The 12841-nt window shown below is 40.0% G+C and overlaps 2 protein-coding genes across 3 annotated transcripts; both read left to right on the forward strand.

Moving 5' to 3' along the window:
* The first annotated feature begins 174 nt into the window (after positions 1 to 174).
* Positions 175 to 8713, forward strand: LOC146698133 (lipid scramblase CLPTM1L-like). 2 transcript variants are annotated; one of them, XM_085473143.1, is made up of 17 exons: positions 175 to 724; positions 1118 to 1209; positions 1484 to 1661; positions 1799 to 1920; positions 2542 to 2620; positions 2737 to 2854; positions 3024 to 3118; positions 3200 to 3284; positions 3368 to 3468; positions 3564 to 3623; positions 3719 to 3769; positions 3860 to 3942; positions 4367 to 4401; positions 6217 to 6272; positions 6400 to 6444; positions 6555 to 6688; positions 7258 to 8713. In XM_085473143.1, exons 1-17 carry the CDS (start codon positions 386 to 388, stop codon positions 7322 to 7324), a joined length of 1740 nt encoding a protein of 579 aa, XP_085329269.1. In that variant the 5' UTR covers positions 175 to 385; the 3' UTR covers positions 7325 to 8713. The 2 variants fall into 2 exon arrangements, with proteins under 2 accessions (XP_085329269.1, XP_085329270.1); XM_085473144.1 differs by having other exon boundaries at positions 1802 to 1920.
* A 1281-nt stretch (positions 8714 to 9994) lies between these two features.
* LOC146698134 (uncharacterized) lies at positions 9995 to 12572 on the forward strand. Its single transcript, XM_085473145.1, has 3 exons — positions 9995 to 10150; positions 10694 to 10810; positions 11011 to 12572. Exons 1-3 carry the CDS (start codon positions 10108 to 10110, stop codon positions 11217 to 11219), a joined length of 369 nt encoding a protein of 122 aa, XP_085329271.1. The 5' UTR covers positions 9995 to 10107; the 3' UTR covers positions 11220 to 12572.
* Positions 12573 to 12841: the final 269 nt, after the last annotated feature.

The following is a 12841-nucleotide window of genomic DNA, read 5'->3' on the forward strand; positions in this document are numbered from 1 at the left end:
TTAATTGTTTCCTAACTGTGGACTTCTCTGTTTTCATTTAAAGTGATCTTACCACTAACATGTTAATTAGCTAGGTGAAAAAGAGCTTTCGTATTTCCACCCTAATATTATTATTTCTGTTTCCTTTGGAGAAATTGTTTCCATGTAATCTCCCGGCATAAATGGCGCTTCGGTCCTCTAACGCAGTGAATAAAACTCTGCCTGTAAAAGCAGAAGAAAACATATTTTCTCGCTCTGCAGTGATTCTGCTTTTCGTGCATGTCTATAATAATGTTTTAATTAATTATTTTTCTCCTTGTGGGCTCAGTGGTAAAAGCGGTGTGGGCGCAGCCGCGGAGGTTTTTGTCAGCATCAGCATCTTCTGCTGGATGCGGATAACCGGAAGATGGTGAATCAGAGAGGAAGCGTGGGGATTGTATTGTTACAGTTACAATCCCGAACCAGACCGCGTCCATTTAAAAAAAAAATAATTTCTTTAAATGTTCAGTATTTTGCGGGTGAAACTCTGAGTCGCTTGGCTGCCATGTTCCCGTCTTGTTACTCCAAACCTGCGGACAGCGGCAGTAAGAGGAGCTCCATCGCTAAGCTGCTGCTCGGGGTGTTTGTGGTTTACATGCTCCACACCGCCTGGCTGTTGTACGGTTTCCTAAACACCAAATCCTGCGATGGAGGCAGAGGAGAGCACTGCATCACCTCCTATCTGGCAGCCAGACCCAGACTACAGGTTAGAGCTTGTCTTATTCCTGATGGCAAATCTCTGAGATCCAGATCCATAGGTTTGAAAAAAAATCTGTCCATGTGCTGCTCAGCAAGAAGCCCTTATTGCTAAAGTGTACTGTCTACATGGTAGTTAGAGAAAAATATGATAAATTGTCATTTGGCATTTAGGTTTGTGTCGTTTTTGTGCACATCTACTTTAAAACTATGGCATTTTCATGCATTCTCTTCATGAAAATATTGATAGATCGTTTTGTTTGCAGGTGTTTACTTTGTGAAATCTGTAAAACAGACACACATTTGAAGCACAGTCAGGATTATCTCGTCGCTTTCATTTTGAAAGGAATCTCAAACTAAGATGGAAACCTTGTTTTAACATCTCGTCTTCTCCTTCATTCAGATGAGTGTTTTTACCTGTCTCGTGCCAGACAACAGCCCCCTCGAGCTCGCTGTAAAAATAGACCCGTTCGACCCTCACTCGAGATTTGAGAGGTGGGTTTGACATGTTGATAGCTGCACAGGAGCAGACCAACAATCTGAAAAATTATTTGTTTATTTTTTAACATAATGGTAGCAGCATCGCAGTTATTGCAACATAAATCTTTAGTCATATAAATATATAGTCATCAAAAGACTTTACCGACCACTGATCACAGTGACAGTCACAGTATGCTGCAAGTACTCAGTAATGATTAGCATATTTGATTGTTTATGAAGGCCTAAAACACGCAGTTTTTATTTTTTATGCCTATCTCTCTCTCCACAGAAAGGTGCATGTCTCTCTGCCAGGAGAGACTCGGGCTAATGGCACCCTCTTTGCAGTTGTTTATGTGCACAAGGCTGGCGTTTCACCTTTGGAGGACAGCAGAGAGGTCCACTATGCAGTCCAACTCACCACCTACATCACCCCCTCACGCACCGACATCCAGAAAGACAAGGAGAAGGTACATCATCACTCAGGACTGCTTCATATTTCACCCAGCATGTTGCCTTTACATATATTCGATATAATGGGGCCTTTTTATGGGGCCCAGCTGCCTTGCACAGTGCATTATTTATTTATTTTTTTGGTTCCACCCAGAAGCCGAGATCTGAGAACCCTGTATCCCACTGGAGACCCCACCTGTCACTCACTGTCATGTCAGAGGACTTCACCTTCACAAAGGCTGGGCTTCCCAGTGACGTGCGCCGCTACATGAGAGTGTAAGTCAGATGAAGCTTTGGAGGTCAAAGCCAGGTGAGCTGTCAGCGTACTGCTGACTTCTGCTGTTTTGCTGCTGCAGTGGCACCGAAAGGCTGAGAGGAACAGATACTTCTGACAGAAAATCAAACACACTGGTGTTTTGTTGCAGGTGCTGTGTTATTATTCAAAGGGCGCAATACATATTGAAAAACATCTAGAAGAAAGTCCGCTTTAGATACAGTGTCTGGTGCAGTAAAAGTATCATCACAAGGGTACATAAATAAATAGCCCTTTGTCACTGCTCGCTAGCCAAACAATTCTTTAGTCTTTAGTAGATATTAATTTATATTAATTAAAGAAAAATAATGAAAATGGGGAAAAAAGTTCTCTTATCTGTAAAAGATGATCCTCTAGATCTGGATCACAAGTTACAAACAGCCACTGGTAGACTCTGTAATCTCTCAGCAGGCTGGAATTTAAAGGCAAAGTAAACCTGTTAGACCTCTCAGCTGCTACCATTAAGGTGCCTCAGGGTAAGGTGTTTAAGTGTATGGATGTGTACTGTAAACGTGTTCACAAATTTCCCGGGGTGAAAACAAGGATCACTTTGAATTAAAGAACCTTCCTGCTTTTCTCTGCAGCTCTCAGGAAGGCAGACAGATGATGTACCTCCCTCTGCTGATGGTTAATGAGCTCAACTTCAGAGTCAGAGACCTCATGGTATAGGAAGCTTTTTCTAGTAAACTTTAACAGACACTTGCTTATTTTGATTATTACTATTTTTTTTTTTGGCTGATTTAAAATGAACACATATCCGTTTATCCATTCACCGACAGGAGATCAGCAGCGGCACCGTTCAGCTCCCTCTCACTGTGTCCTATGAGGGAATCTCTCTGAGAGGATTCAGGTTTTGGGTCCACCTACAGGACATGGTTTATTCCCTGCAGCAATTCGGTGAACTATTTATATAACAGACATATGATTTAAGGCATTATAATGATTCATTAATCTTAATTATATCATATTAATTATATGTGGTAGCTTTTATTTGTACTCAAATACAACCCAAATAATACCTCAGCTCATCAAAATGAGCTCATCCGTTGCTTCTTTGTGTCTCCAGGCTTCACAGACGAAAACATCGATGAAATTAAAGAAGCTCTGGTGGGATCCAACCTCTACCTGTTAGTGCTGACTGCTTTCATCACAGCTTTGCAAGTAAGAGAGCATATTAACACGGACTTTGTGGAAGGAAATGTAATTTCTTTTCTAAATGCTTTATTTCCTTTTTTTCAACAGCTGATCTGTGAGTTTCTGGCTCTTAAAAATGACATCAGCTCATGGAGGAAAAAGAAGAGCATGGCGGGGATATCGAGGAAGACAGGTGACCATAATCATGTTAGGAAAAAAAAATATGCGTGGCATCGGTCAGCTCAGAAAATGTTAAATTCCTTTTTTCGTTTTCAGTTCTGTGGCGTAGTCTCGGTACTTTGCTGATTTTTCTCTATCTTCTGGAGGAGACCAGCCTGCTGGTGCTCCTTCCTGTCGGACTGGGAGCGTGTGTGGAGGTAGTTATTAGTATATCTGGTGTTGCTCAGACAAATTAGAGTCAAATAAAGATCAAAACAGAGAGTTATAAACCAGTAATCGCTTATCCCACCAGGTGTGGAAGGTGTTTACAGTATTTAAGATCCAGATACAGTGTAAAGGCAACAAGCTTCATGTGAGTATGGAGCACTTGCACATCTGTGTTCACAGCAGTGTGGAAGAATGCATCATACAAGTTGTGATCTCTAAGTGATCCGTCTTACTCTATAGGTTAATAAACTGGATGAAGAGGAGAGAAAGACAGTGGAGTACGACACACAGGTATCAGTCTGTTTGTTTTATGGCTCCTTTAATATTCTCCCTCGGGCTTTCTTTCATTTTTACATTTTCATCTTTGGCTTTTCCCTCGAGGCGTCCAGATACTTGTCCTACTTGGTGTATCCCCTGTGCATCAGTGGAGCCGTTTTCTCTCTGGCCTACTTACGCCAAAAGAGGTGAGCCAATCATCAAATTCATCTCGTCGCTACTTAATTTGTCATTATTAAAGCGGTGCCAGACTTCACATTTGTGCCAACCTCCTTTAAAAAGTCACCTTTTAAAGATTCTCGTCAGATCTGAATGTTTCTTACATTTTAGTCTTATCCATAGCTGCCTGACATCCACGTTGTCTATTTTTAAAACTCATCTTAAACGCATTCTTTCTCTTTGGCCTTTGACCCAACATTAGACATTGATCTTGTTCATTTTTTATTGTGTTATAGCTGTTTTTACCTTTCATAGTTTAGAGTGTATTTATCTATTTTTGTGTATAGGACTTTGTGTCTGATGTAGCTTTTTTAAAAAGAGCTTAATGAATAAAGTTGGTATGGATTGGTTATTATGTATACCCTGAAAAGCCTCTGATTATTTCATTGACAGTTACTATTCCTGGCTGATCAGCACTCTGGTGACTGGTGAGTTTTCTTGCATCCATTCTCAAAGATTATCTATAATAAGTACAGTACTTAATTCTTAATAATCTTTCTTTAAAACTAACCTTACTACTCCCTATGGGCTCATTTAAAAAACAAAAAAAAAACAAGGCATCTTATTTCATTGTTATGCTGACGACTCACAGATTTGCCTACCACTGAAAAGTAAATCTGTGAGTCCTCTGAAGGGTTTACTAGATTGTTTGGAGGATGTTAAGGCATGGGTGGTTTTAAACTTTCTTAACTTAAATGAACAGAAAACAGAAGTCATTTTGTTTGGTCCTTGTGACCACTACGACTTGGGCCCTTTAGAAGTTTATTAAAAAAATAATCTTTGCGAGGAACGCAATCTAACGTTTGGTAAACAGATCAATGCTGTAATCAGGACCAGTTTCTTTCATCTCCGGCTACTTGCAAAAGTGAAGCCACTCCTCTGTTTTAGAGACTTTGAGAGAGCTATCCATGTCTTTATTCAGGTGTCAGTCTGTCATCAGTTAACCGACTGCAGCTGGTCCAAATCACTGCAGCACAGTCACTAAGGCTACGTTCACACTGCAGGCGAAAGTGCATCAAATCCGACTTTTTTGACCCTATGCGACCCATATCCGCTCATGCTATGACAGTGTGAACGGCACAAATCCGATATTTTCAAATCCAACCTGGGTCACTTTCGTATGTGGTACTGAATCCGATACATATCCGATGTTTTAGAAAGCGACTGCTGTTTGAACGGTCATGTCGCATTAAATCCGTCTTTTACGTCACTGACACAAGACAGACGCCAATTATCAGCGCCGGAGAAGACATCACGAACACTTCCTGGCCTTCCAGTGTAGATGTCAGTGAAACTGTTGGGAAGACAAAGTTGGAGAAACATGAACATTTTATTTGTACTGTATAATCTGCAGATTCTGACAGAAATCTGCAACTATCCTTTGAAGCACCGCTCCTCTAAAACAGCAATAAGGATAATAATTAGGCCATATATAAATAACAAAATAACTTTATAACTTAAAGCAAAATTGGGAAACGTAAAGTCCGAAACAAGCCTTTATATTAAGGGCCATCAGTCAAACAATATTGTTTGCTCTGGGTCTAAACAGAGCGCGTTGTGTGTGACGTCTTCTTTTGTGCATGCGGGCCGCTTTGAGCGTTCACACTAGAGCGCGTTTGCTGTCGCATTTTATTTGTAGTGTGAACAAGCAGACAAAAAAATCGGATTTGATCAAAAAAATCGGAATTGAGCATTAAGACCTGCAGTTGCAGGACTACATATCTCTCATACTAGCATCCTCACACTGGCTGCCAGTTAGTTTTGGAATTTATTTTATTATTTGTTTTTAAGGCGGTTAGCACCCTCATACCTTTCTCATCTTTTGAATTGGCACACTCCTGCAAGATCACTGAGGTCTGCTGATCAAATGATCCTAGCTGTCCATTAAAGCACAGAGGAGACCGGGCCTTTGCTGTGACTGCTCCTAAACTGCGGAACAAACTGCCGCTTCACATCAGGACCTCTCCAACATTAGACACTTTCAAAACCCATCTGAAAACCCACTTTTATTCCTTAGCTTTAAATCAGCTGAGTTTGCACCACTTTTATTTGTCATATCTCCTCATTTTATTCTCCGCTTCTTAAATTTTATCATCTCTTCCTATGTTTTTATCTCTTTTGATTATCTTACATTTACAGAACCTTGGTCAAGAGTTGTTTTAAATGTGCTATATAGATACATTTGACTTTGAGTTTTACTATTATTTACTTTTGTATTTATAATACCTGCCTCCTCGCCTCAGGAGTGTACGCCTTTGGCTTCCTGTCTATGGCCCCTCAGCTCTACATTAACCACAAGGTTTGTGTGGCAGCTAAACAGCAACACTTCAGAAATATTTTCTTTGGCTAAAATTTCTACGTTAAAAATGAAAACAAACCAAACCTCCTCCCCCTCCCTTGTTTGTTCACTTTCTACTGTGGGACAGCTGAAGTCTGTGAGTCACCTGCAGGGGACAGTGTTGATGTACAGGGTGAGTATTTCTTGAGCTCATTCACAAGCAGCATCGGCAGGTTTCCTTTGTGCTGCGTTTGGTGTTAAAGCGATTGAGTTCGGTCAGCTATCCTCTCTCGTCTCCAACAGGGAGTCAACACGCTGATTTCAGATCTGTGCTCCTGTGCCTCCTTTTTTTCCTCCTCTGGATCCTTCTCTTCCTCGCATCAACTTTCCTGCTTCAGAGATGAGCTTCTCTTCTTTCTCTACCTCTACCAGCGAAGGTACGATGACCCAAAAATAATACCACAGTCCCAAACACACATGGAGCAAAAACACTCACTGGCCTCTTTATTAGTTACACTTTGCTATTAAGTTGTTTTACCCTCTTTTTCCTTCAGAACTGTCTAAATTCTTTATGGCACAAATTCATTAAGTGCTGGGAACATTAATGTGATATTTCAGTCAATATTGATATGATAGCACCACAGATTTGCTGCAGATATGTCAGCTGCACATCCTTGATGTGAATCTCCCATTCCACCACAACCCAGTATATATATATTGAGTATATTGTAGGTACTCCAGTACAGCTGCTTTGCTGATTGTATGTCACAAATACAGATAATCAACACGACATTCAAATACTACAACAATATGCATACTTATATTCAAGATAATCCCAGTGACTTTAAGTTGTATTATTTTCAAGTACAAGCCATATTCTGACATTTTAGACACTCTTGAGCCTTTCTTCTTTTCTGTTTGTGTAAATCCATACTCACAAATCAATTTGTATTTCCAACATAACAGCAGTACTCTCTTGCTTTTGTCTCACTCATGTCTGCACCAGCCGTTTCGCCTCCAAACCCAGAAAACGAGAGCCCGTCCCTCACACCAAGAAAGTGAAGACTCAGTGAGGAGAGGACAAGCTCATCTTTTCAGAACTCAAAAGATCAGCTCAAAGAAAACAAAACAGAAGTGAACTAATGAGCCTTGGGGATGTAAAACAGAGACACAGGCAGGACACATGCCCACATGTGTGCCACAGCAGCTCCTGACCGATTCAGACTCTGCACTGCTGCATATTCGCGGCGCTGCTGCTGCTTTTTGCTTGGCATTGATGAAGCTTCCCCTTGACTGCTGCTTTGACTCGGCTCCTTCATCTATCAACATCTCTGCTGTACATTTTATGCTGGGTGACCTTTCACAAATGATTTCTGCAGCATCACATCAGCGCTTGTAACGTGGATTTATTTGCCGGATCCTTCTCTTTATACAAACACGAGGGAGCTGGAGTGTTTGGGTACGCTGCGAAGGATTAATCCTTCAACTCGGTGATTCAACAATTAGTCTTTCTGTCACTGAGCTTCACATGATTCACAGTTCAGAAGAATCCTTATGCATCTTGCAGGGACACATTGTCCCACATCAGCTCAATTTTAATCTCAAACAGGTTATTTTAGCCTTTTATCTCTCCTCATTAAAAGCCAACTTTCTGCAGAATGCAGTGCCTGTTAACCCCGCCTCATATGCCATCGGAGAAAGTCCCTGCCAGCTGGGCTGCTAGGAGGCACCAATTCTGGAAACATATTAATCAGACTACATAATGCAGCTTCAATCACAATATGGAAACAATGGGGTAAAATACAGAGAACTGGATCATTTAAACTGCTACACGGTGAGATGTGGACTTCTTTTTGCACATTTTTCCATAAACTAAACATTATTTTCCTTATCAACACACAATCTATCTTTATAACAACGATGAGAAGAATCGATCTGCAATGTTTGGCTATTTTTTATTTGAAGCATGATGCTGTGTTTTAGCCACACCCTGGATGCTGATTGGTCTGTGTTAGAGGTCAAGTCCAATACATCATAGGGCACTCTAAGTCACCTCCAGTGATGCTTCTTTTGTTCATCTTAAATGGCATGAGATAAAGTCTTCCTATTCACTATCAAGTTGTACATGCCGAGTTAGTTTTCCTGTCAGTTTACTGCAAACCGATTTGAAAAAGACTATCTTTGCCAAATTAGCACATAAAAAGAAATATAAAAGATAAAAGCATACAGCACATCTGCTTCATTAAAAGACGTCTATTCCTTCTCACACGGCACTGTCAGTCCATCTGAAGCTTTTTACTGTGCTCGCAGGCCCGCTGCATTAAACTCAGTGCTGATTTCTGACTGAACTGCTCGAACACAAACATTTACTTCAAAATTGCTGTTTTTTTATGTTTTAGTAATGCACTCTGCCTGTTCATTGTTTTGTTTTGTTTCAAATAAACTGGAATTGTAAATGTAAATTGACTGATTAAGCCCTTTAATCGCCACTATCAATGTTACACATACATGCAGTAAAATAGGACCCCTTTCGACCGTACTTACATTGCACAAACATGACGTTGGTAAGACAGGTCAGAGTGAGGAAGGATGGTAAGAAAAACAATGAAATACACACTATATGAGGGAAGAGGAGGGGAAAAAAGAACTCCACCCACACTGAGCTCCTAATGGGAGAGCAGTTTGAGAACAGGAAAAAAAAACACTCAGCACAATGAACCACATGAATCTTCACACCTTACATTATGAAAAACAAAACACGGGACTGTATATCTGTGTCTGAGTACATGTTGAGTTGTCTTAAACTATAGTTCTCCAGCCCTTCTGAAGCTCTTCACTGCTTTTTTACTCGCCTTCAGTCCAGTCCTTGTTCCTGACCATTTTCAAGCCACTCAACACACGATTATGAACACAGAAAGGTACCATCAGATTTTGATCCACTATGTAATACCATCTGGAAACCATCTGATTGGCAACATCTTCATTGTTCGTCATGATGATGATTCCAAACACACTGTTAATGCAGTAAAAACATACCTGATAGAAAAACCCACAGTGAAACACCCGAACTGCAACATCATTGAAGCAGCGTGGAATCATTTTGACAGAGAATAGAACAAAAGGCAGCCAACAGCCAAAGAAGAGCTCTGTAGGTCCTATATTATGTTTCATCGTTATACCTATTAAATGTAAAGAAATCATAGCAGTACTGCATATTTTTAGCTTTATTAAATAAAATCCACAGGAATACTAGTGTACTGTTTTTCCTTAGTGGTAAGAACTCATATGTTTATAGATTAAACTTTGAAAGAGCAGGATTTAGAAGAAAGCCAAAAAATTGTGGGTAATGTATTCTGAACGATGCACTGTTTCTAAAATTGTGGTTTCAATGTAACCACACCTTCACTCATTAACTTATTAGGAGCTTATATTTACATTAGGTTGTTTCAACCGTTTCTCCTTTTCTATAGTTTGATAGAGGTGATTGTTCAAGAGAAATGAGAGTTTCCTCTTGGTGAAGGAAAAAAAGCCAACAAATCCTCAGACTGTACTTAAATTATGCCTCAGCCAGCAGAGACAAAGTTTCACTGCCTGACGTTAAGTTGGTGTCTGTGATTAACAAGAGAAAGATAAAGAAGATAAACAGAGCAAGTATCTGTGAAACCAGCAAAAACACCAACCCTAACCCACATAGCAACAAACAGTAACTTTTATTAAATGCTTCCTGTTTCATGTAATGATGGTGTTAATGTGGGTGGAACAGTTTCACCACACACACACACACTTTTTGGCACGACAGCTTTAACTGCAGACTGCAAACATTCCGGTCGGGAACAGTTCAACACCAGTTAGGAAGATGCTGCTTGTGCTTGGGATCTTCTTCCTGCTCTTTTCTCCAGGTACGTAATAAACATCTGACTGCTCGAACTGTAGGTCAAAGGTCATGGGAAAAAATTTTTTTTTTTTCAAAGTCAGGGTGACAGTTCAGTAAATCTGAAAAATACATATACATATATACTGAAATTGCCAGAATGACAAATAACTTACGAGCGTGCAGTGATGAGTTTCAAGCCTTCTCCTAATGAAAAACAAGTATCTCACGCTGTCGTTTCCAGACGTCTGTTTTTTCTCCGTCGACAATGTCACCTTTACCCAGAAATAAGAGAGGTTTGTAATGTGTTGCTGAAGGACATGTGGTAAATATCAGTGTTAGTCTCCGCTGATTTATCTTGATTAATAATTCACTAGTTTCAGACGTTTAACTCTAATGCCCTTCACCATTTCATTCCCACAGCAGGTTTATGGATTAACACCAGAACCGTACTCAACTGCCCTTCACAGTAACGCCTGATTGACAGAAACATTACTAGTCCTCAAACCAGTAGAAAAAGAAATCTGCCTTTCAATCAAGTTTCAGTTTTTGTTGTTCCTCACATCTGCAGCGCTGCCACTGAAGTGCTACGTGTGCAGCTCATCGGCAACCAATGAAGAATGCAACCAGAGTACCCAGGAGTGTAAAACACCTCTCAACACATGCATGACTGTCGTCGACACTTTCGGTAATTTATCTCACAACATCAACGTGCAATCAAGAAACCTGACAGAGGTTTAGTAGCACGTATAAATGAATCTAAACATTCTTCTAAAGTTCCTTTGTGCAGTAGGATTTTTATGAAGGGCACTTACTTATTAAACTCAGCTCTTGGTCAGTCTCAGTGTAGAAACTATAATCCCTGCTGTTTGTCTGTGTGCTGCTCAGATACAGCGACAGCCATAACAAAGCAGTGTGCCAGCCAGGCCACGTGCAGAGGAGCTGCCTCCACCGCCTCAGTCGACTCCAACGGAAACGGGAACGCCGTCAGCTGCTGCAGCAGCTATGACTTGTGTAACTTCAGCAAAGCCGACTCCATCAACAGAAACAAACTGCTGCTCCTGACTGTCGGTGTGGGATTTCTGCTGTCACGCTGAGCTCAGTGGGATGCGCAAACCGTACAAACTGCACCGCTACAGTCTCCACACTACCTGCAATCTTATGCATCTTGTAAATACTGTTTATATTCGAGGCTGTTTAACAAAAAGCTTTTAAAATATCACTGTGTACTCCACATGCACAATTAGATATCATAGTATTTATAATACTGACAGACAGGGCTAGTTGTTACACGTTAAAGGGTTCAAAAATTGACTTTAGCTTTTAATTCCACAAAAGGTAAAGGCAGTAAGCTTATATTAGCTTAATCTGACAGAAATCTGTGGATTTCTGGTTTTCCTGGATATTTGATCGTCAAAAATGTCTATTATGCTCAAGAAATGACGGCCCAGTTAAAAAAATGAATGAATATAGACATTAGTTGCTTAAAATGTTTATGATTTTCCTTAGTTTACTGTAGTTTCATTTTAATTGAGAGAGAGAGACAGAACAAGAAAATAAATATATTGATTTGCATGTCAGTGAGTGAAAGTATTTGATCCTAAAACATGACTTAGTACTTGATGGAGAAACCCATGTTGGCTGCACAGTGGTAAGATGTTTCTTGTAGTTGGTCACCAGGTTTGGACACATCTCAGGAGGGATTTTGGTCAGGCGGATGCCTGAGAGCTCATTTTGGTTTCATCTGACCAAAGCTTTTTCTCCCAGGGCTTCTCTGAATCATGTAGATGTTCACTGGTTGGTACATGCACCTTCCAGAGCAGGGATCTTTCAGGTGCTGTAAGATTTCAGCCATTTCCACCATCATATCTCCACTGAAACTTCAGCAGCCCATCCTTAACACTAAAATCCATGCTTGTGCAAGCAACAGCATTGTTGTACAACAGGTTATTATTGTTATATACAGTGCAATGTGTCCTTTCTTATTGTGAGAAAGTCTAATTCTCTTCTTTATGATTTTCTGAATGCTCTTTAAAAACATCTACGCCAACATTAACTTGAAATTATAAATATTAATCCTAAAAGGCACTTTAAATAAATCCCAATCAACTACAAAGTGGACAGACTTATTTCATTTCATAATTATTTTTATTCCATTGTTTTTTTTGTTTCCTCCTATTTGACAAGATGGCTTAATTAGCCCAGAAGACAAAATAAATACCAGTGTTTACTAGTACGAGTTCTGTACAATTCACCAGTGATACACACCAGTATAGCTTACAATATACCAACATGAGCAGATTTACGCAACAACAAGGAAATAAAATAGATTGTTTCGTTTGGGGTCTTTTTCTCCTCCGTTTTACATTTATTTTATCCCTATAACACCCAGATTGATCGATCTGATAGTTTCGTTGCTGGCTAAACATGGAAATCACATCTGGATAAAACGGGTTTAAAAAAAAATAATAATAATAATAAAAAACAAACAAACAAGAAACAAAAAAGGAAACAACTTAGGATGTGTTATTTTGGTGCTGTGCAAATATGCTCTTCTTTATACCAGTATATCATGCTATACCAGTACAGTCACCAGTATATTTCATATAGCAGTATGTGACACTCCACATGGGGTCAGTATTAACAAAGACAAATGTGATTTTCAGTTCAGTGTTTTGTGTCTGAGAAACAAGTTCCAGTCATGTGGCTCCACATTTCA

Source organism: Copadichromis virginalis, linkage group LG11, assembly GCF_057382275.1.
Source record: "Copadichromis virginalis isolate Kocher_CV1m ecotype Utaka linkage group LG11, C_Virginalis_male_GT1.1, whole genome shotgun sequence".
In the NCBI taxonomy this organism is placed as follows: domain Eukaryota; kingdom Metazoa; phylum Chordata; class Actinopteri; order Cichliformes; family Cichlidae; genus Copadichromis; species Copadichromis virginalis.